The sequence below is a fragment of the Ricinus communis genome, chromosome 2 (assembly GCF_019578655.1).
Source record: "Ricinus communis isolate WT05 ecotype wild-type chromosome 2, ASM1957865v1, whole genome shotgun sequence".
In the NCBI taxonomy this organism is placed as follows: domain Eukaryota; kingdom Viridiplantae; phylum Streptophyta; class Magnoliopsida; order Malpighiales; family Euphorbiaceae; genus Ricinus; species Ricinus communis.
This window is the reverse complement of record NC_063257.1, coordinates 802,151-821,752: the sequence shown is the minus strand read 5'-3', so window position 1 is coordinate 821,752 and position 19,602 is coordinate 802,151. Positions and strand designations below refer to the sequence as shown.

The 19,602-nt window shown below is 36.0% G+C and overlaps 4 protein-coding genes across 9 annotated transcripts; 1 reads left to right on the top strand and 3 right to left on the bottom strand.

Moving 5' to 3' along the window:
• Positions 1-636: 636 nt before the first annotated feature.
• Positions 637-4,246, bottom strand: LOC8267859 (rop guanine nucleotide exchange factor 1-like). Of its 2 annotated transcripts, XM_048371370.1 has the most exons (5): positions 3,899-4,246; positions 3,375-3,491; positions 2,633-3,162; positions 1,494-1,844; positions 637-1,313 (listed from the first exon to the last, which is right to left on the bottom strand). In XM_048371370.1, exons 1-5 carry the CDS (start codon positions 4,152-4,154, stop codon positions 957-959), a joined length of 1,611 nt encoding a protein of 536 aa, XP_048227327.1. In that variant the 5' UTR covers positions 4,155-4,246; the 3' UTR covers positions 637-956. The 2 variants fall into 2 exon arrangements, with proteins under 2 accessions (XP_048227327.1, XP_015576806.2); XM_015721320.3 differs by lacking the exon at positions 637-1,313 and having other exon boundaries at positions 1,687-1,854; positions 2,594-3,162.
• A 1,174-nt stretch (positions 4,247-5,420) lies between these two features.
• Positions 5,421-9,466, top strand: LOC8267860 (prolyl endopeptidase). Its single transcript, XM_048370969.1, has 12 exons — positions 5,421-5,813; positions 5,897-6,116; positions 6,205-6,405; positions 6,494-6,564; positions 6,669-6,831; positions 7,081-7,674; positions 7,875-8,255; positions 8,360-8,435; positions 8,507-8,570; positions 8,767-8,902; positions 9,151-9,264; positions 9,353-9,466. The coding sequence occupies exons 1-12, from the start codon at positions 5,506-5,508 to the stop codon at positions 9,416-9,418; spliced, it is 2,394 nt and encodes a 797-aa protein (XP_048226926.1). The 5' UTR covers positions 5,421-5,505; the 3' UTR covers positions 9,419-9,466.
• On the bottom strand, positions 9,464-15,382 carry LOC8267861 (tRNA pseudouridine synthase Pus10). Of its 4 annotated transcripts, XM_048370970.1 has the most exons (16): positions 15,116-15,381; positions 14,155-14,513; positions 13,544-13,661; positions 12,901-13,018; positions 12,629-12,786; positions 12,327-12,398; positions 11,745-11,813; positions 11,563-11,643; positions 11,366-11,485; positions 11,199-11,273; positions 11,003-11,083; positions 10,697-10,770; positions 10,540-10,600; positions 10,042-10,097; positions 9,838-9,912; positions 9,464-9,770 (listed from the first exon to the last, which is right to left on the bottom strand). In XM_048370970.1, the coding sequence occupies exons 1-16, from the start codon at positions 15,284-15,286 to the stop codon at positions 9,686-9,688; spliced, it is 1,773 nt and encodes a 590-aa protein (XP_048226927.1). In that variant the 5' UTR covers positions 15,287-15,381; the 3' UTR covers positions 9,464-9,685. The 4 variants fall into 4 exon arrangements, with proteins under 4 accessions (XP_048226927.1, XP_048226928.1, XP_002510624.2 ...); XM_048370971.1 differs by lacking the exon at positions 11,003-11,083 and having other exon boundaries at positions 15,116-15,382; XM_002510578.4 differs by lacking the exon at positions 9,838-9,912 and having other exon boundaries at positions 15,116-15,379.
• Positions 15,383-15,985: 603 nt separating this feature from the next.
• On the bottom strand, positions 15,986-19,601 carry LOC8267862 (enoyl-CoA hydratase 2, peroxisomal). Of its 2 annotated transcripts, none has more exons than XM_015718061.3 (11): positions 19,345-19,601; positions 19,222-19,247; positions 18,985-19,090; positions 18,686-18,756; positions 18,470-18,542; positions 18,228-18,267; positions 18,045-18,117; positions 17,814-17,964; positions 17,231-17,301; positions 16,618-16,791; positions 15,986-16,525 (listed from the first exon to the last, which is right to left on the bottom strand). In XM_015718061.3, exons 1-11 carry the CDS (start codon positions 19,399-19,401, stop codon positions 16,435-16,437), a joined length of 933 nt encoding a protein of 310 aa, XP_015573547.1. In that variant the 5' UTR covers positions 19,402-19,601; the 3' UTR covers positions 15,986-16,434. The 2 variants fall into 2 exon arrangements, with proteins under 2 accessions (XP_015573547.1, XP_002510625.1); XM_002510579.4 differs by having other exon boundaries at positions 19,222-19,244; positions 19,345-19,594.
• Between the last annotated feature and the right edge of the window lies 1 nt (position 19,602).

Below are 19,602 nucleotides of genomic sequence, written 5' to 3'. Positions count from 1 at the left end.
GCATTGTTCGAAAAGAGAAAGAATCCACTCTATTTACAGTATAGTTTCACCCATGATTATGAGTTTATGAAATATGCGACATGTAATAATTCACTAATGGTACGATTACAGGCAAAGACTGACTTTAGTTAAGTCGCAGCCTAATCTAACACTCCAGGGGATATTCTGACGAACCTAACTTGGGAACCCAAATGGCTTTCCTCAACCATTTAATTCAGACCTTGCAGTAATTAGTTATGAAATAATTAAAGAAAAGAAGAAAGTAAGCCGAGAGCCTGAAAAGAAAAATCCCCTCTCTTGATCTTGCTTATTTGCCGCAGTATGTTAGAAGAAAACAGAAAATTTCGTTAGTGTTTTATCTCCGTTGCAAATTTGACTTGGCTATTTGTTTGGAACCTATTTATCCAAAGAGAGATGCAATGAGAATGAGTAGCAAGGCTTATAATGGTTTAAGCAACTTTAATGCGCCCACCAGCTGTTAAAAGCATTAGAGATAAGAGCAATTTTTAAGTTAACAGAAGTAATCTTTATCTATGGAACTTAACCTTCAAGACCAAAAAGGCACTATATTCTTGTTTGAAGTTATGGGCCACCCAGGTAATAAAGCACTACATTCCCAGTAAATTACAAGTACGAGGCCTCCAAGAAGTCACACTACTATTAACCAAACAAAAGAAGTTATTCTACTGAAGATCCTTACCACCCTCCAGAAAAAGAAAAACAAAAAAACATGAACGAAGATGTGTTTGTTACAGCTATATTAAGATGAACGAAGATGTGTTTATTCCTTGCAAGAGTGAAGGAACGATATACAACACTGTTCCTCCAGTCTACCAACTTTGCTACTTGTCAATTGCACAAAGTAGATTAAGCTCTTTTATTTTGAATTAGAAACATAGATGGAATCTTGAGCTAGCGAGGTTGACTAAAGGAGATTTCTTTTTTCCCCATCAAAATCAGAAGGTTAGTTTCTGCAGAGTCTGAATCGGTGAGTTTCTTAGATTGCTTTTCTTTGTAAAATCATGTCCATTAGGGGTTCTAATTTTGTCATGAGAAGAGTCTAAATTTGACAGCGGACATGAAGAGCCAGAAAAACTGTGTTGAAAAGAAAAAGGGCTAGGTGATATTTGTCTTTGCTTTGAAAGAGCACCGCCCCCAAGCCTTTCCTGGTCATACAGAGATGTTGACTCTGCTGCAGCACGTTGCTTGGTGGCATCATCCACGTATAGGAGATCATCAATCCTTGCCAATATATTATAAGCTAAGCTTTCCATCACCCTAGAATAGCTCTCGATGATAGCATGCCCTACGTCCTGCAATGAAGGATAATCTTAATTTATTTGCTTCATTTAGCTATCCAATCTTAAGGTATGTGCACATGTGGGTGATTACGTGCAAGTGTGGCAAAAGGTAGATCTTAATGGTAACACCAGGCCCTCAACAATCAGGAGCCAAGCAAAAGAAGCCAGGATGATTCTACATATAGAGTCTACCTTGTTGTATTGGATCTTGTAACTGTCCAAAGTTGTCTGTGGGAGAGCAGGGAAACGCAACCTTAGGCTATGCAAGAGGGTCTCAGCTCGTCTTGCTAGAAGCTTATTTCTTTCTACTTCACCAACAAATCCTTTGACCCTTCCACGCCATGTTGACTTCCTCTGAGCCCTTGCTTGAGCCTTATAACCTTTTAGGTATCTTTTCCTCCAAATGTGTGCAGCCGCTTCTATCCTGTTTGCGATTTCCAGTATGGAGTATTCTGATGACAGGTCTAAGTAATCCAGAAGACAATCTGGAGAGAACCGAGAGGTAGTCATGCGACGATATATGTTCTCAGACAGACAAACAAGCTTTTCCACTCTGAAAGATTAGCAGTGCATACCAAAATTAGAAATTAAATGGTAGAGATTTATGAGGAAAAAGATAAATTGCTAATACAGTCTTAGAATCATAACTTTTATCACTAGGGCATAACCATCACAATAAGAAGTTTTACTAAATTCAGTGCAAAATCTGATGCAGGGAAAAAATTCATAAATTATCAGCATCGCATATAAAACTAGAACATGACTCAGGCAGCCTTTGCTAAAGTATGATTTAACTGTCCAACGAACCTGGCTATTTCAGACATATTCATCCAGTTAAACAAAAATAGCAATTTCTAAAAACTCTCCATAATATGGATGATATAAATCATATATTCCTTCAACCAGGGTATTTGTCACAAGTATTAAATCAAGAGAGCAGACAAATGCCTCTGGTTTGTGGCTATATAGCAAATGCTATTATACATTTTCTGTAATTTGACCCCAGATCCCACCTGTCGCATAGGCGCAGACAGAGAGAAAACTGGTCAAATTGTTTGTGGCTTTTATCAACCAATTTCACCTCAAGAAACTAGGAGACCTAAAATGCCTGTTTCAGACACAAGAATAACGAAGGCTTATTGTATGAACTTTATTTTCCCTCTGCTCCCTAGGTACCTCTTGAACACAAGCTAATCACATAAGGTTAGTTATTTGGCCACATGTTTCCACATTTTTCCATAAAGTGTTAACCTCCCAGTGATATTTGATAAGCCAAAAACAAATTAGAGCACCTCGATTGTACATTGTTGGCATAACATTTCAGTCAACACACTGCCATTAATTGCACTTGGAATCTCCATCTCAGTCAACACACTGCCATTAATTGCCATGGCAACTTTGAGGATCTGATTTGTGCATTCCTTACACTGTTGCAGTCTTTTTCTTGCATCTTCAGACAAACCATTCTGAGGTACTTTAGGAAATGGAAGCCACCACTTCTCTTCACGACTAATAGAGGGTCTTGCAGAAGATGAAGATAAAGAAAATGTTTCAGTCTCATTACCACCAGCAACAATGACCCCACGATCAACATAGTAAAACTCAGCATCGCAAAACCCGTCTAGAATGCTAAGCAGCATGGTCTCCAGCTTCTTCAGTGCTGGAAGGTTCATAAAAAGGTCTAAGCGAGGTCGGGGCACCATAACCTCAAAGGTCCCACCACCTGGGAGATTTTGCATTGAAGGAACAAGCTCTACTATAGAATCACTCACGCATAAAAGCAAATCCATCTCACGGTGCCACATTGACTTTTTTTGAGGTGCTAGTGGCTCTAACTTCCGTAGCTCCCCAAAGACAGAAGCTGCCAAATATACCTCAATATGAGCACAGATTTACACAGACAAAAACATGAGATCTTAGCTATCCTTTTGCTTCTGTGGCGTTAAATAGCAAACATAATAAACAGGTGACATGTTATGTTTTCTCTGGCAGCCAAATGAATCCAGCACAAAGAGCTATCAAATTCTTGGATTTAAGTCGAAAACAAAATAAAAAGGAAGGTAAATAACTAACCAGACAAATTGGTAATGGCATTGGAGATGGCGAGAGCTGTACAAACGCCCTTTCCTCCGCCTGACATGTCTTCGCCAAGCAGAAGCTTAGCAAATCGCTCCTTCATCATTTCAACATCTGCAACCCCAGAAAAATAAGTTCCATAAACCAACTAAAGTTTGTAATCGTAAAACCTGCAAGAGTAAAATGTCAATTTCTGCTTCATTCGGTTGCTAGAAATTCTTGCAACCTTGAGCTTTTAGCTCTTTATGCTTCAATAAAAAATGAAATATACTTTATATGATCAGCCGCAAAGCTGTCTAAAGCTTATATGCCATAAATGCCCGCAATCAAGTTCAGTTATCCATTTACTCAATGACTAAACACCAAAAAATGCGAGCATCCACACTGATTTTGCATAAACCTCCTTATATTTTTAAACTACCAAACAGAACTCAAAAACAAAGGAACAGAATCCAAAGACAAGTGTTCGGTGCTAATTTGAGCCTAAAATTAGTAAAGAGGAAAAAAAACAACAAACGAACCAGATAAATTCTCTTCCATTTTCATCATGACGTGCTTGCCAGGAACTACTGGCAGCATTATAGGAAGCGACGGCGGAGAAAAGAAGCGGTCGAGAAAAGGAGGCGAAGAAGTGGAAGCGCGTTGATGCTCATAATGGTGACAAGAGAAGCTACTTGAACTCTTCGATTCACTCACGTCAGCACTTGAAGTGTAGCTATCAAACTCAAACCTCTCCCTAAGTTGATCCAATTCCTCCTCTGACGAAATAGTCCCCATTGAAATTATCAATAATATTAATATTAAAGAAAATAATAACGCTTAAATCTGAGAATGTAATGAAGACAATTGACAGAGAGTTCAAAAGGGAAAGTGCAATACTCTCTTCTATCATTGAAGTGGCCGTTTGGCTTTGTTAACATGCAGTCTCACTTCCCACCAAAAAGAACACCAAAGCTGTTACTTTTTCCATTCCGGGGAGGTCACTCGGGTTTTCTGAAGGTGGACTACGCGGTCCAGTTAATGCTGACGAGTTTGCTTGTAGAAACTTTTACACGCGCATCCGAGCGATTCTTTGTGCAAAGTTCAATTTATGTTGGCGCTCGACTTTGGCTCCTTTCTTCAACTTTTATTTGTTCTTCTCGTTTTTTATTTGTAGTTACCGAAGTGACTATTTATTTATCCAAAATAATAAAAGACAAATTCTTCATGGTGTAATTTATAGATATATCTAATAAAAATAACTGATTGTTTAATTTATTAAAAAATAATCATTGCAAATTTTATTATTTTTTTTCCAGTATAAAATTATTTAGAGCAATAAATAATTAGTTGTTTTAATTTAAAATAATGCTTATTATAAAAAAAAATGTATTGTTTGTAATATATTTCTACTTGTTTTTATATTTTATGTACTTTACTTAAAAGTACACCAACCATTAGTATATGTTGATCGATCAACAAGATCTAGTAGCTAATGTTTAAATTTCATTCACCAATTGTTACAAATTTGGTAGTTTTAAGAAGTATAATATTTCTAAATAATTTTAATAATTATGTAATAGCTTAAATATGATAAAAAATGACTAATTAAAATTTGTTTATATATTAAAAGAGATTGAAGTGTTCATACTTATACTTTATAGGGAAAGCAACATGGTGGCGGATAGGTTGGCTAATTATACCATTTTCTTGTGCTAGTTGCTTTCTATTGTATCTAAACATATATAAATTCTTAGGCGATTCGATTTAATTGTCTCTAAATAAAAATGAACTAATGTTTTAGTTTTACTGAATAAGAAGATAATCATTGATCGTTTATAAGGCTGTGTTTCACTCATGCTGACATGGCACGTGATCAATTCGTTTTTGAGAAATATATGTATATAATTTTATTTAAATAATATAATTATATTATACTGTTAAATTAAATATGCAGGCACTACATTAATATATATATATATTTTAAAAAAGAAATCTCCCTCAAAGAATGAAATTGCTAATAAGATGATGATGGTCCATGGGCACAGAATTAAAACTGAAAAAGTAGTTAGCATTTCCCAGTATCGCATTCATGGCGACATAGTAACTGCAAAATGGCGTCATACAACATAAAATCCAATAGGTCCTCATGCCCCAGCATCCAGGGAACCCCCTATTAAACGCCGAAATAATGTTCTCATCCACTCGCCATGCGCATCTCTTTCTCTCTCTTCCTATTTCTATTCCTCATTTTACCCGCCGCTTCCAGAATCTCGCTGCCTCGTTTCACTCGCGCCCCCAGAACTTCACAAGAAGAAAAACTCATTGCTCTTTCTCGCGGTCAATAATGGGTTCTCTCTCTGGTCTCAACGGTCCTTTTAGCTATCCACTTGCTCGCCGTGACGAGTCCGTCGTTGACGATTATCACGGCGTTAAGATTGCCGATCCTTACCGATGGTAATAGAATTCAATTTGAACGTTCTATTATTAGTTTTACGGTTCCAATTTAAGAGCAATGTGTTTGTTGTTAATTGTTATAGGCTTGAAGATCCTGACGCTCAGGAAGTGAAAGAGTTCGTCGAAGAGCAAGTGAAATTAACGGAAAGTGTGTTAAAGAAATGCGACACAAGAGAAAAGCTTCGCGAGAAAATCACAAAGCTATTTGATCATCCGCGATACGATGCGCCGTTTAAGCGAGGGGATAAACATTTCTATTTCCATAACACTGGACTCCAAGCTCAAAATGTTCTCTACGTGCAGGTACTATTTGTTAGAGAGAGAAAAAAAGGAAGATATATGTATTGCTTGATTGCGTTTCTTTTTAATTGTTGATTGCAAATTGGTACAGGATAGTTTGGAGGGTGAAGCTGAGGTTTTACTTGATCCAAATGCGCTTAGTGAGGATGGAACGGTGTCTTTGAATACCTTTTCGGTTAGTGAGGACGCTAAGTATTTGGCATACGGGCTTAGTTCAAGTGGGAGTGATTGGGTGACAGTTAAAGTTATGCGTATTGAGGATAAAAGAGTTGAGGCTGAGACTTTATCTTGGGTAAGTTGTCTTATTGTTCAGGGATAGACCAGTTGATTGTTTCAATGATTATGAGCTTAATCATTGTTTTATGCATTTCTTGTTACAGGTTAAATTTTCAGGTATTAGTTGGACACATGATAGTAAAGGGTTTTTCTATAGCCGGTATCCAGCTCCCAAGTATGTCGACATCATATCTTTAAATTTAAATTTCCGTCTTTGTTCATTGTTTTGGATTTTGCTTAGGTTGAAAAATTGAAGCCCCCCCTTTTTGTTGTGTGCAGAGAAGGAGAAAATATAGATGCTGGGACAGAGACTGATTCTAATCTTTATCATGAATTATACTATCATTTATTGGGTACGGATCAATCTGAAGATATACTATGTTGGAAAGATCCTGAAAACCCCAAATATATGTTTGGAGCTAGTGTAACGGATGATGGGAAGGTATACATATAAATATATACCTTATGCCTTCTTGAATTCTCATTTCATTTTTCGCAGAAATCGTTTGAGGCTTCAGTTTTTAATTGAGTCCTTATGCATCTGTAGGACTAGTGCATGCCTACACGATTCTTATACAGGACTTATCTTCTACATGTATTTAGTTAGCGTTTGGTGCATATAAAAGAATGGATAATGTATATCTCTGTTAAATTCAATCAAAGTGAATTATCTTTACATGTTATTCTGCAGTATCTCCTCCTGTATATTGATGAGAGCTGTGATCCTGTCAACAAAGTATACTATTGCGATATATCTGCCTTTGCTGAAGGTCTTGAAGGTTTCAGAGGAAGAAATGACCTGCTCCCATTTACTAAGCTTATTGATAACTTGGATGCACGGTACATTGCCATTGCAAATGATGACACTAGATTTACTTTTCTGACTAATAAAGATGCTCCAAGATATAAGCTAGTCCGGGTAGACTTGAGGGAGCCAAGTATTTGGACGGATGTCGTCCCAGAAGCTGAGAAAGATGTCCTAGAATCGGCATCTGCTGTTAATGGTGATAAACTGATTTTAGGTTACTTGAGTGATGTGAAGTATGTCCTACAGGTAAGGGATCTCAAAACCGGATCCCTACTGCATCATTTACCAATGGACATTGGCACTGTTAATGGGATATCTGCACGGCGGAAAGATAGTACAGTATTTATTGGATTTACTAGTTTTCTTACCCCTGGTATCATTTATCAATGCAATTTAGATTCTGAAGTTCCGGAGATGGAGATTTTCCGTGAAATTAATGTACCAGGATTTGATCGCACAGAGTTCTATGTGGATCAGGTGATTGTTATCCTATTTTACATTTTTGTGGCATTAACTTTGCAATTGATTTATGGCATCTTCCTCCTATTCCTTGTGGAACTTGTGGAAGACCTCCTTGCTGGAAATTTAAGTTGAAGATATGTGTTCTCTTTTGTGCATTTGTCTGTGTGTGTGTGGGTATACATCCATATCACTTTGTGAGAATTCTTTGTTTCCAGGTGTTTGTTCCTAGCAAGGATGGCACCAAGATACCAGTATTTATTGTGGCCAAGAAGAACATAAAACTGGATGGATCACATCCATGTTTGTTATATGGATATGGTGGATTTAACATTAGTCTGACGCCATCATTTAGTGTTAGTCGTATTATACTCACAAGGCATTTGGGTGCTGTTTTCTGTATTGCAAACATTCGTGGAGGTGGAGAATATGGCGAGGAATGGCATAAATCAGGCTCACTTGAGAAAAAGCAAAATTGCTTCGATGACTTCATTTCTGCTGCTGAATATCTTGTATCTACTGGTTATACCCAACCGAGTAAATTGTGCATTGAAGGTGGAAGCAATGGTGGGCTTCTTATTGGAGCTTCCATCAATCAGGTGAATAATTGTTTTGTTTGTCTTCTTGCAGTTTAGTTCTATCCTTTATGGCTTTATTATAACTAACATGAGTATTGCTTGTTTACTGTATTTTATTGTGGCAGAGACCTGATCTTTTTGGTTGTGCTTTAGCTCATGTTGGTGTCATGGACATGCTGCGATTTCACAAGTTTACAATAGGTTAGTTGACATCCTTGTGCTGTATTAGCCATTTCTCGAGTGTCATGTTCTGATTGAACTCTGTTCTGTAGGTCATGCGTGGACTTCTGATTATGGCTGTTCAGACAAGGAGGAGGAATTCCATTGGCTAATTAAGTGAGTGGTGAAACCTGGCATAATAAGCACATCACATCTTGTTACTGACTTTATATATGTTTTGTAGTCTAGATGAATACTATTCAAAAAGCTGAGTCTAGCACCTATATCTGTCTGCTTGAAGTTAGGATATGATAGTATTGCAGTAGAAATTCTCCAAGATATTTGTCTCACCTGCTTGTTTTACTTTTCTCAGGTATTCCCCACTGCATAATGTGCGAAGGCCATGGGAACAACCTAACAGTCGTCATTGTGAGTATCCATCCACTATGCTACTTACTGCTGATCATGATGATCGTGTTGTGCCGCTCCACTCACTGAAGTTATTGGCGGTTAGTTATCGATGATGCCTCTTCCCGGAGTTGTTTGTCATATTATATCTTTTGCTTCTACGTATTTATCATAATAGCTAAAGGATTAGTGTTGGTATTTAATATCGTTAAACACTTATGTGTGGTTCGAGGATCAATACACCATAGCTTTCGTAAATTTATCCAATATCTCATGTCCTAAAAAATATAGTCATTTGTCCTTTGTGTTACACATCGGGGTCTCACGCCAAACTTGTCACTTATTCCAGACCATGCAGCATGTTTTATGCACAAGTTTGGAGAATAGCCCCCAAACCAACCTAATAATAGGTCGCATCGAGTGCAAGGCTGGACATGGAGCTGGGCGTCCTACACAAAAACTGGTAATGTTTAAATACATAAAATTGCACCATGTTTCTCAAATTTTGTTTCACCAACTTATTACTGTGACATTGTACCTATGTTCTGTAGATTGACGAAGCTGCTGATCGATATAGCTTCATGGCAAAGGTATTGGACGCTACTTGGATTGAATAATAGCAGACTATGATGTGATATAAATAAGGAAGATCGTTCCAGAGATGACAAAAGGACTTATCATCACTTTTTCAAAGGGATATTATACTACACATCCATAAGATTTTTCTAATTTTATTAGGCTTTGTTTTTTTAACTCTCAAATGGCAATAAAGTATTTGAAGTCAAATATCAAATTGCAACGGTATTCTCACAATTGATGGCAACCAACTTATTCAGTCAGGAAATAAATCATTTTCCACTTCAGTAAATGTCAAGTTGCCCAACTCATTCAGCCAGGAAGCAATCCATTTTTACTTCAGTAACATCAAGCTGCAAAATCTCTGCTCTGCATCCTAGAATCGATCCAATGCTGCCAAAGATATAAAATATTTAAGTATAAAGGACGCTATTGCCTTATTTAACAAAGCCATGAATACCTATATCTAATGGCACCAGCATAAGCAAGGCTGTCCATAAATTCATTCTCTATGCTTAGGGTCAGAGCACGCCAACTGAATACGAAAATCAACTTATCTATATTTACTAAAGAATAAGTGACAGAATCATTTAGACAAATAATGAAACGCTGGTATAAACTTTGCATGAACTAACAGAAGACAAAAGAATAAAGTTCTTGTTACCTTGGGTGTGTACGTCCCAGATCCCCATGAACAAATTCTTTGATATATGTCCCAGCCTGCAATGCAACTAAAGTCGTGAATGCTTTTGCATTTTGCTGGACGCAAACATCATAAAATTCTTTCCCATAAGCATCAAGAGGTTAAGTAGCACAGGAAAGAGAGATCCAAGAATCTGTCAAGATTTTGAAGGCAATCAATCAAAATATACAGCTCCTCTGCACATATGCACACTTCTCTTTCACTTGGAATTACCAAGTATGCTATTGCAAATTTAGAATTGCATATCGACACCGAAAAGATATTAAATGTATGTCTACCTCGGTCCAGTATATTTCATCCAGCCATAAATAAAAAGTTTTCCATTTGCTTGATTAAAAGCTTAAATTCTTTTATTGCCAATCAATTAGGATGTCATATTTACAAGAATAGATTATCTGAAGATATAGTGATTTCTTTTTATGAAAGAAAAAAAAAAAAAAGGAAAGAGGAAGTGGCTACCTGGGTGCATAGATGCAAAAGAAAATATTGACAGCTCCCAGTAAGCCTTTCGATTTTCATCCTAGAATTGGAAGGAGAAAAACCTGTTAAGACATTGACAACAAACTAAAATAATGAATTAGGAAAATAAACGCTACATAGATGGAAAAGCTCCAACCAATGTATAATCTTTTGACGTTCTAATGGACTTCGACGGTGGAGCACCCTCACTGGTGTTCTCTGCAAAATTTGCTGCACAAGGATAGAGAGCCAACAACATTAAGCACTTTACATGAATAAAATTAAAATCTTCAGCAAATAAGTGCATAGCAAAAGCAAAAAAAAAACTATAAAATTTTAATGCTAAACTTGCTTCATGCAAGTTTAGAAGGTTCAATCATATGTTTCAGGTTGCATCTTTAATTGAAACAAATTGCTGCTAATTTTACAGTAATAGATCATGAAGTTCACACAAAAAACACACCATATCCTTTAAGGAAGCAATAGACTGCAAGTCTTGATCCTCAAGTGGGCGTGAAATCCACACTAGTGCACAATACTGCTTCTGCAAGAAAGTATGATACTACAGTAATAGCATATCCCTTAATGCATATGCAATGAGGAAGTTACCACCCAAAAAGGGAATAGCGAGAGAGAGAGAGAGAGAGAGAGAGAGAGACCTGCTTTTCTGCTTCCCCTTCATGCATCAGAGTCCAACCGTGATTGGATACCATTTTAAGATGTCTAACGCCAACCTGCATCAGGCATATGCTTCTTCCCACTTAATCACAACAGTGGGAAATAGAAAGGAAGAAAACACAACCTCGAAATCTGGCAAGTAACTCACCAATTTATCATGCATGTTATTTATCTTTGTTTCTATTTCTTTTACAAGGGTCTCAGATGGGAGTTGGCGGGGATTTTGTATCTCGACCAGGAAAGGCCTACCAGAACCCAGCATTCGGACCTGGAAAGAGTAATTCAATAGATCAGAACAAGACTCATAGGACTATAGTGACAGTCAGGAGAGCAGATTCTCAGTACATCAATATCCTCTCTACCAGCTGCATGAAACTTGTAGCTATCACCCTGACACATTGGAAAAATGCTGCCACCGATTATCTCCTATACAGAATAACCAGACACGTATTAGTTTTTCATTCATCTTTACATGAGAGCAGCTTTCAATTAGGAACATATCAATTGTCAGCAGTAATAGATGGCACCTCAATGGATGCTTCTCCCATTCTTTCATCATCAATGATCCAACGTGTCTGACTTACATTCCTTGAGAACTGCAAATATAAGGTACTAAAATTACTGAAAATTGCACAAGGTAGCAAGAAGCCAACACAAATATTGATTTTTCATTTTAAAATGAAGCATCAAACATATGTCAAATGTTTGTTCATATTAGCCCCACCACTCAAGAAAACTCTTGTTTGATACTGCATGGTAAAATGGATGAGATGGAGCTTCTATTTCAGGAATCGAGTCAGAAAGAAAATCTAATAAACTCTCCCTTAGTTAACAGCTACAATGAAAAATTAGTTTGCAACTTAAGTGTCTTCGTAAGGTCATAAAAAGAAAAACTAGTTTCATAAGCAAGTGGTGACAATGCTCGAGTTTCCAAAGAAAAAAAAGGCTGAATTGCACCTCTTGTTTGCTCAAAAAAGAGAGATTCCAATTGCTTCAGAAGTCCATTCAAACAAGCTTAACTAGAGCAAGCCAACCAAGAGTGAACAAGCAAGTGCACCATAATTCAGTTGTGTGAAGCCACAGAAATTTGAAAATAGCTATCAGCTTACCTTCAGGTATCTTCCACCAAAGTAGATAGGTGTCCTGTAACAAAGAAATAACAAGTTGCAGGGCTCCTTTACCTGGAAAGAAATAAAGCTCAAACCAAATAAGATATATCGTCTATATAAAGCCAACACACCTTCATTTCTTTTGAATCGAAGGAACAAAACAGTGCATTTGACTTTGAAAACCATGTATTTCAAAATTCAGAGTGTTGAAGTTCCAGGACCATTAAAATAATGACATGTTGCCACCAGATCAAACCCCATTCTAATGGAGAGGCTGCAGCAGAAACAAGCTAGAAACTTACTTTTTCCTTGGGGAAGATGCACTCAGAAGATTCATGATTTTCCAGACCACAGAAAGAACTCTCAGAGGAATCAATTCCTTTGTACATAGAGGAATCAAAACATCCATTCCTAGCATTGATTAACTCATTATTAACAGACTCTGGAGCATCAGTAATGCCTGCATAAAGTGGTCAAGTTACATCAGCAACCAAAACTCAGATGATTTTACTCAGGTGAACTAGAAAAACAGTGCTTTCAATGATGTGCACACAACATTGCAACAAACTTATACCTGTTTTTCTTCTCTTGCAACCTTCACCTCCAGGCACTGAATTTGGAGCTATACCTGATGGCTTAGCTTGCGTGTAAGTTAGACGAATACGGCAAGAGCTTGGACCAGATTTTACATCCTGCAAAGCTTTAATTTAATGGAGGATCAATTTGGGAGTGACTTCACTACATTTTTTTGCTGTTCCCAGTTTCATTGTACTATTACAAAGCATCCTTCTCCTTTTAAAGCCCAATCCTGGTTAATTTAGTCCAAATTCTGCTAACATTTTCTCTAATTATATAAACACTTACAATTACTCCTTAAAAGAGCCAATTTATTTGCTTTCCGCTACAAATTGAAATAGCATGAAAAATAATGTCCCATCAGTAACAAATTATTATCAGTTAATCAGGGGAAATCCTATGACTCAAAACATATCGCCTTAGCCTCACTCTTGCAAGGAAAATCAAACAGACCAAGCTGCTCAGTTAACTATTAATTAAATGATGTTACTCAAAGGCTAGGTCTCATGGTGAGGCTCTCCTTATTTCATAGTCAAAGAGTGGGAAAGGTACATGCAGGAAATAAATTTGATTACATGAAGGGGCTCCACTGTATGGAGAAGAATCCATCCTTCAAAGACAACAAATTTTTAATTACTCACCAACAACCTTTCAAGTGGATTTGCTATTGCAAACTTTAGTGCTTCCTTTGTACAAATACATTTAGAAACACTTTCTTGGAACCATAGCTCTGATCTGTATTTCCTTTCCATATACAATCTACAAAATGCATAAACAAACAACTATTATCAGTATTTTGATTTCATGATTTCAGAGTTATTCACAAGAGAAAATCCTATAAAAAGGGGAAAAAAGATATCAATAACTCAAGGAGTACAATTGTGGTCGAGTTCATTTATTAGAATTTGCTGAAGCTCTATAAACCAGAAACAAGGTAATACAGTGCCCTGTCATAGAGTTGTTTCTACATTGCTTTTTCCCCCACAGAGGTCTTCACAATTCATTAACCATGGAGGTTTACGAAGTTAAGTTTAGTTAAAGTCATGCTACAATTTCTCAAAGAAAATATGTAGAGAACATCCCATAAAGTTCATTACATCTCATCAATTCCATCTGGGAGTTAACAAATATATACATATGACAACTCTATACATATTCAAGGAACTCAAAAAAAAATGTGACATATAAAACATTATCTACAGTTCCAAAATCACTAAACATCAAGAGTATCCTGGGGTTAAATAACCCTTACCGAATAACACGTTCATTTTCCTGGATAATTGGTGCTATAGAGACTTCAAGTGAAAAGCTATCAATCTGATGACCTTCTTGCTTTATTAATTCAGCAATTGATACGCATAAGTTAACAGCATTGTGTTTTTTCACTAGTACTCCTTTATCATCACGATGAATGAATTGCAAGATGCCCAAACAAACATTGCATATTTCTTTATCAACTCCTGATTCATTATATGTAGAACAACCTTTCATATCTTCGTCATCTTTCCAAGACTCTCCAAGTATATTATGCATCAGGGACCGCGAGAGAGGATAGGTAAAGAAAATATGTCCTTGGACTCCAAGTAGCCGAAAGATGCATCTCATGCATATCTAAAACAGAAGCAAACTAGTGGCCTTAAATTTTTGATACATTCCCATGCATTGTGTGAATTTATAGTTAATTGATTAGACTACTAGTCAGCCTCTTAATCAAACAGACAATATTTCAGTTGGGCAACAGAGCTAAAGCAGAATTAATGAAACCGTATGCAAAAGGTTGTAGGGACAGAAGCAACAATGGCCGCTCTGAAAACCTACTTCAGTAGGTCTAAGCAGCAAATATTGAAATAACCGCAGTATATCATCAGCTATTTACAACATGCAGTTCTTATAGTTTCTTTTTTTCTGTTATGTTCCCCAGCATCCAAACAACCAGTAAGCGAATCCACTCAGTGAATAAATCGTTCAATAATTAAATTGTTAATAAAAAAAGCTCTCTTATCCGCCTTTCATCCCACACCTCTTGATTGGGCTTGGGTTGTTAAAAATAGATAATGAACTCAGCTTCTTTAGCAAAAGAACGGCAGTTAATTTCGATAAGAAAGATAAAGCAGAACAACAAAACGGTTCGCAAAAATCTGTTAGAGACAGAAACAAAACCCTAATTGTATGGTTATAACGAGGCGTGCATATCGTTAGTTAAGTGCACGAACCCCATTGCGCAGCAAATCTTTAACGGCATGAGAAGGCAAAGAACGAACAGCTTCATTAAAAAGCCTCATGTCCTCGTCGCCAATGGAAAATTTGGCATTGGCGGTAGGTGAGAAAACTGGCGCCGCCGCGTCCAGAGTGCTGTCTAGGGGAGCTTCAGTTTCGCTAGACATTTTGAGACTCTGCTACCATCAAGGATATTACCGGCGTTTTATTTGGCGGAGTCCATGTAGTTGGAGCGAAGAAGTGGAATTCATGGAAATTATAAGTTGTATAAATAGAACACAGTTCGCGTTATGTATACGAGTATATAGCACGATCTTGACCGTTAATTTTACTTACGTGGACAGCTGTCAGATATTTTCTCCTCAGCGTAGTTCTGCTAACTATGAAATTAATACGCATCATTAATGAATTATGTGATGCCCCTTTCTTCTTTTTTCCTTTTTTGCGTTTTTCCCTTTCTTTCATGTTTTTGAGAGATCATTTTCGTCTTGTTATTTGTTAATTATCTTTCCTTATGAAACTACAAAAGTGAATTACAAATACCCTGATACTTAGTGTATATATTTTAATGGTAGAATGAAAAGAATGAACTTCCATTACTTGAGAATAAATTGTCAACAGAGTATAATTTATTGTGTTTAATATAAAAGTCACAATAGAATTACTATATAATACTTAATCCGATGCAATCATGAAATTTATCTATTTTTGCATACAACATGAAATTTATTATCTATTAATCATTCTTATATATATATATATTAAAAAAAAAAAAAAAACAAATCGTATATGCTGAAATCAAGAAATTCAAAATGAAAACGAAAATGGAAACTCAAAGGCCGCTAATAAATAACATAAAAACAAAATACTCAGAAAACACATTAATTAGTCGAAAGCTTCAAATCTGGAATGGTAGAAAACGAGGCCTACTAACAGTACCATTATCTCATAGTACTATGAAGAGAATAATATGCCACTATATATCCGACAGCCACCATTATTTTACAGTTCTATTTTAATAAAACGCCTCTTATTTATGAATTCTAAAATAAAGTAGTTAAAATGACTTTTCAATATTTCTATATATATTTTGAAAAAAAAAATTATAAAATTTTAAATTAATTTACTTAAAAAAGATTTTATGAAAAATTTATATAAAAATATTTTAGTATATAATTTTATATAAAAGTCACATGTAAAAACAATTTATGTAGATTTTATAATTTTAATTCAATAAATACATAGAAATATTGAAAAATCACTTTAACTGCAGCACTTTAGAATTCATCATTTTATTTATATCTATGGAAACAATTTACAAAGATGATGATGCTATGTGATGGAGGTCTACGAAGCCAGACAGCACCGCTCGATTTCTCTCTTTTATCTTCGCTTGATATATGACCCTGCAGATTATAATATCCATCTCAGTACAAATGTGAAAGAAACAAGTGAAAATTAGATCTGAACAAATTCGATTACAGTTTCAAGAAAATACCTCAAGCCTTCAAGCCACATTTCAGTGATCAAAGTTTCACCAGGGTACACATGTAGAAGGAATCGACCTGATATGGTTTTGATAATGCTTACATCTCCTCTACAAATGCATTTGATGACTGCCCTAACCGCAAATCCAAGTGTGCATAGCCCATGCAATATTGGACGCGAGAATCTTTAACATGCATTAGAAGTAAAACAAATCAGTATTATGCTGGAACATAGACAAAATCAAAGTTAGGCTGCAAATGGATCACAAATGAAAATGAAAAAGAAAATCACAAAGCTGCACTGCCACAACATTCAAAGTATAGCTACAAATTAGAATCATCTTAATACATCAGAGATATGATCCTCATCAGCATGATAGAAATGTAATCAAAATTTATGTGCATATTTGATTAGAGACCATGCACTCTTACTAATAAATGAATATTGCTAATAAGGACTAAAGCGTTTTAAATGATAAATTTAGTTACCTTTTCTTCTCTAAGTTCCTTTCACACTTTTAGACTACAAATATCACCCACCCATAAATTTTGAATTTTGATCTCCTAACCATACTTGTGAAATCACAGCTAACAACCAAAAACTATACCGACACGTCTACGTACCCTGCAACTTTAGCAATCATAGGATCTGAATGCAGAGGATTATAATCGCCTGATAGCCTATACAGCAACGCCTACAAAAACATGAAAGAGATGGTCGACATGAGTATCTTATATGAAACATCTATATCAAGAAGAAATAAAGCGAAGTCTATCAGAAACACCGAGACAACCTCAGAAATATTTTCAGCTGTAGAAGTTAAAAACTGTAGGTGTTACCTTAGTAAAAATATCTTAAGGTTTATGAGTTATTGGCATAGAAAGCATTATATGCTATATTTGCAATAATTTGCAACAAATAGCCAGTAGCATAGTCAAGTATCACACATCTTAAAAGAACAAACCAATAAAAGAATTTATGTGACAAAAGCAAAATATATTGGTTGTCAGCAAAATTGGCAAAATGAAGAGAGTAGTAGTAACAGTATATTCTCTATCTCCTCACTTATGTTATGTTCCCAAATTTCACTTTGTACCTCATGAGAAGAGCTTAAACTGAGACAGGTAACACTTCACTGTACATTAACATTAAATATTGAACTCCACAAATCTCAGGTCTTGCATTAGTGGGGTCTGTACTGCTAACCTGAGATGGCTGAATAGTATCTTCATATACTGCAAAAGGCCGACACTTCGGTATTTTCACAGCTGGAACCTGGTTGGTTGGATAACTGGAATAAGAATATGGAGGAGTGGAATTTGAGAAGCCACCAGCACCTCGGAGAAAAACAGTTGACCTGAAAATAGCAAACAGAATAGTATGTCATAAGCAATTGATACCATTGCACAGTAAAATCAGATGTTAAGAGTCAACTACCTGTTCAGGCATAAGAGTTCACCAGACTCTTTCTCGTAACTTCTCGTTTCAATCTCAATAATAGCTGCTTTACCTGAATTTTTTGGGGATGCAATTATGATATTTACAAGAAAAGAAATGTTTCTATTCAAGAAAGGGAAGTGAGGGTATCAACTAATAGTGTATCTGCTAATGGATTTCAACCTTTGTCATGTAGTCCAGCAAGACTAACTTTGTTATGTATCTGCATTAAGAATGAAGTAAATTACACTACTAAAGACTTACAATGACCCAAATGAAACAAATGTAAAGCAAAATCTTTTTCAAAGAGTTCTGAAAAGAGAAATTTTACAGAGTAATTGCAATAACATCTCAAATTCCTAAATTACAATACTTAATGGTATTGCACTTGCTATGCTTTGGGCATATCATCATAGAAGACTTACAGATGCACTTGAAGGAAATGGCTTGTATACTTCTATATATTGCTGTCCATGCAGCAAAAGACGTGGATCGTATCTGATTCATGGAAATTAGAATACGTAGTTACTTTACATCTAATAAAACTTTCAACAAGATACTAAATTAATTTCAAGTGGCTGTGACAAAATTATAAGTGAGAAGTGAAAAACTCATATTCTCAAATGGGGATTACTACTTACGGCAAGCCAGGCAAATCTAAACCAGTTGCCAATGATCCAAGCGAAAATAGTGCAGCAAATGTTGGTAAGACCTACAAGTTCATAAATATGATGTGATTGTAATACAAGAATCAGAAAATCTATAATTCTTCAACAAGTTTTTACCACTTTATAGCAAAAAAGAAGATCAAAATGAAATTGGCAACATTACGTTTGACTTAGGGTTCTATCATCCAAAGAAAACTTAAATAGGAGACTATTATCATTGATAATTAAGATCCTATTCCATATAAAATCCAACGGAACTAAGCGATAAATACCTTGATATGCTGTTGACCGTCTTCATGATAAACATATTTAAGCTCGTCGGCATCAACAGCATCCCGGCCACAAGCTCCAACTCCCAAGGCATAAATCGCTGCATCTCTATCCAAACCAAAAGAAACAAAGGAAAAAGTACGATTACTTGAATTTTATAAACTAGGAGTAACTTTAAATTGATAAATTTCAATACATCTGTAACAGGCTTTCTCACTACACTTGGAACAGCGCTGTACCTCTCAGTGTAAGCGTACGTTGTCTGCTGCCCCGCAATAGAAGAAAACAAGAAGAAATATAAAAATATGCAATTCAAATTTTTTAAAAAAATTTTGTTGTTATGATAGGGAGATGAATAATACCTCTGGAAAGTTGTGAGCAAGCACACGATCAAGATCGAATTGCGAATTCTCCGCCATTAGAGAGGTTTTAAGAAATGAAATTATCTTCCGAATCCCGTAGAAACTGAAGATGGAGACTCAGAGAAGTTAAACTAGGGGCTCGATTCAGCTATTGTGAGTCTGTATATGTAAAGAGTGATAGTTTTCAGTTGTTGGATAACTGCATACGGCACGACAGTCGGACTCACTTAGTGTCGTTTTAATTGTTTATTCAATTCT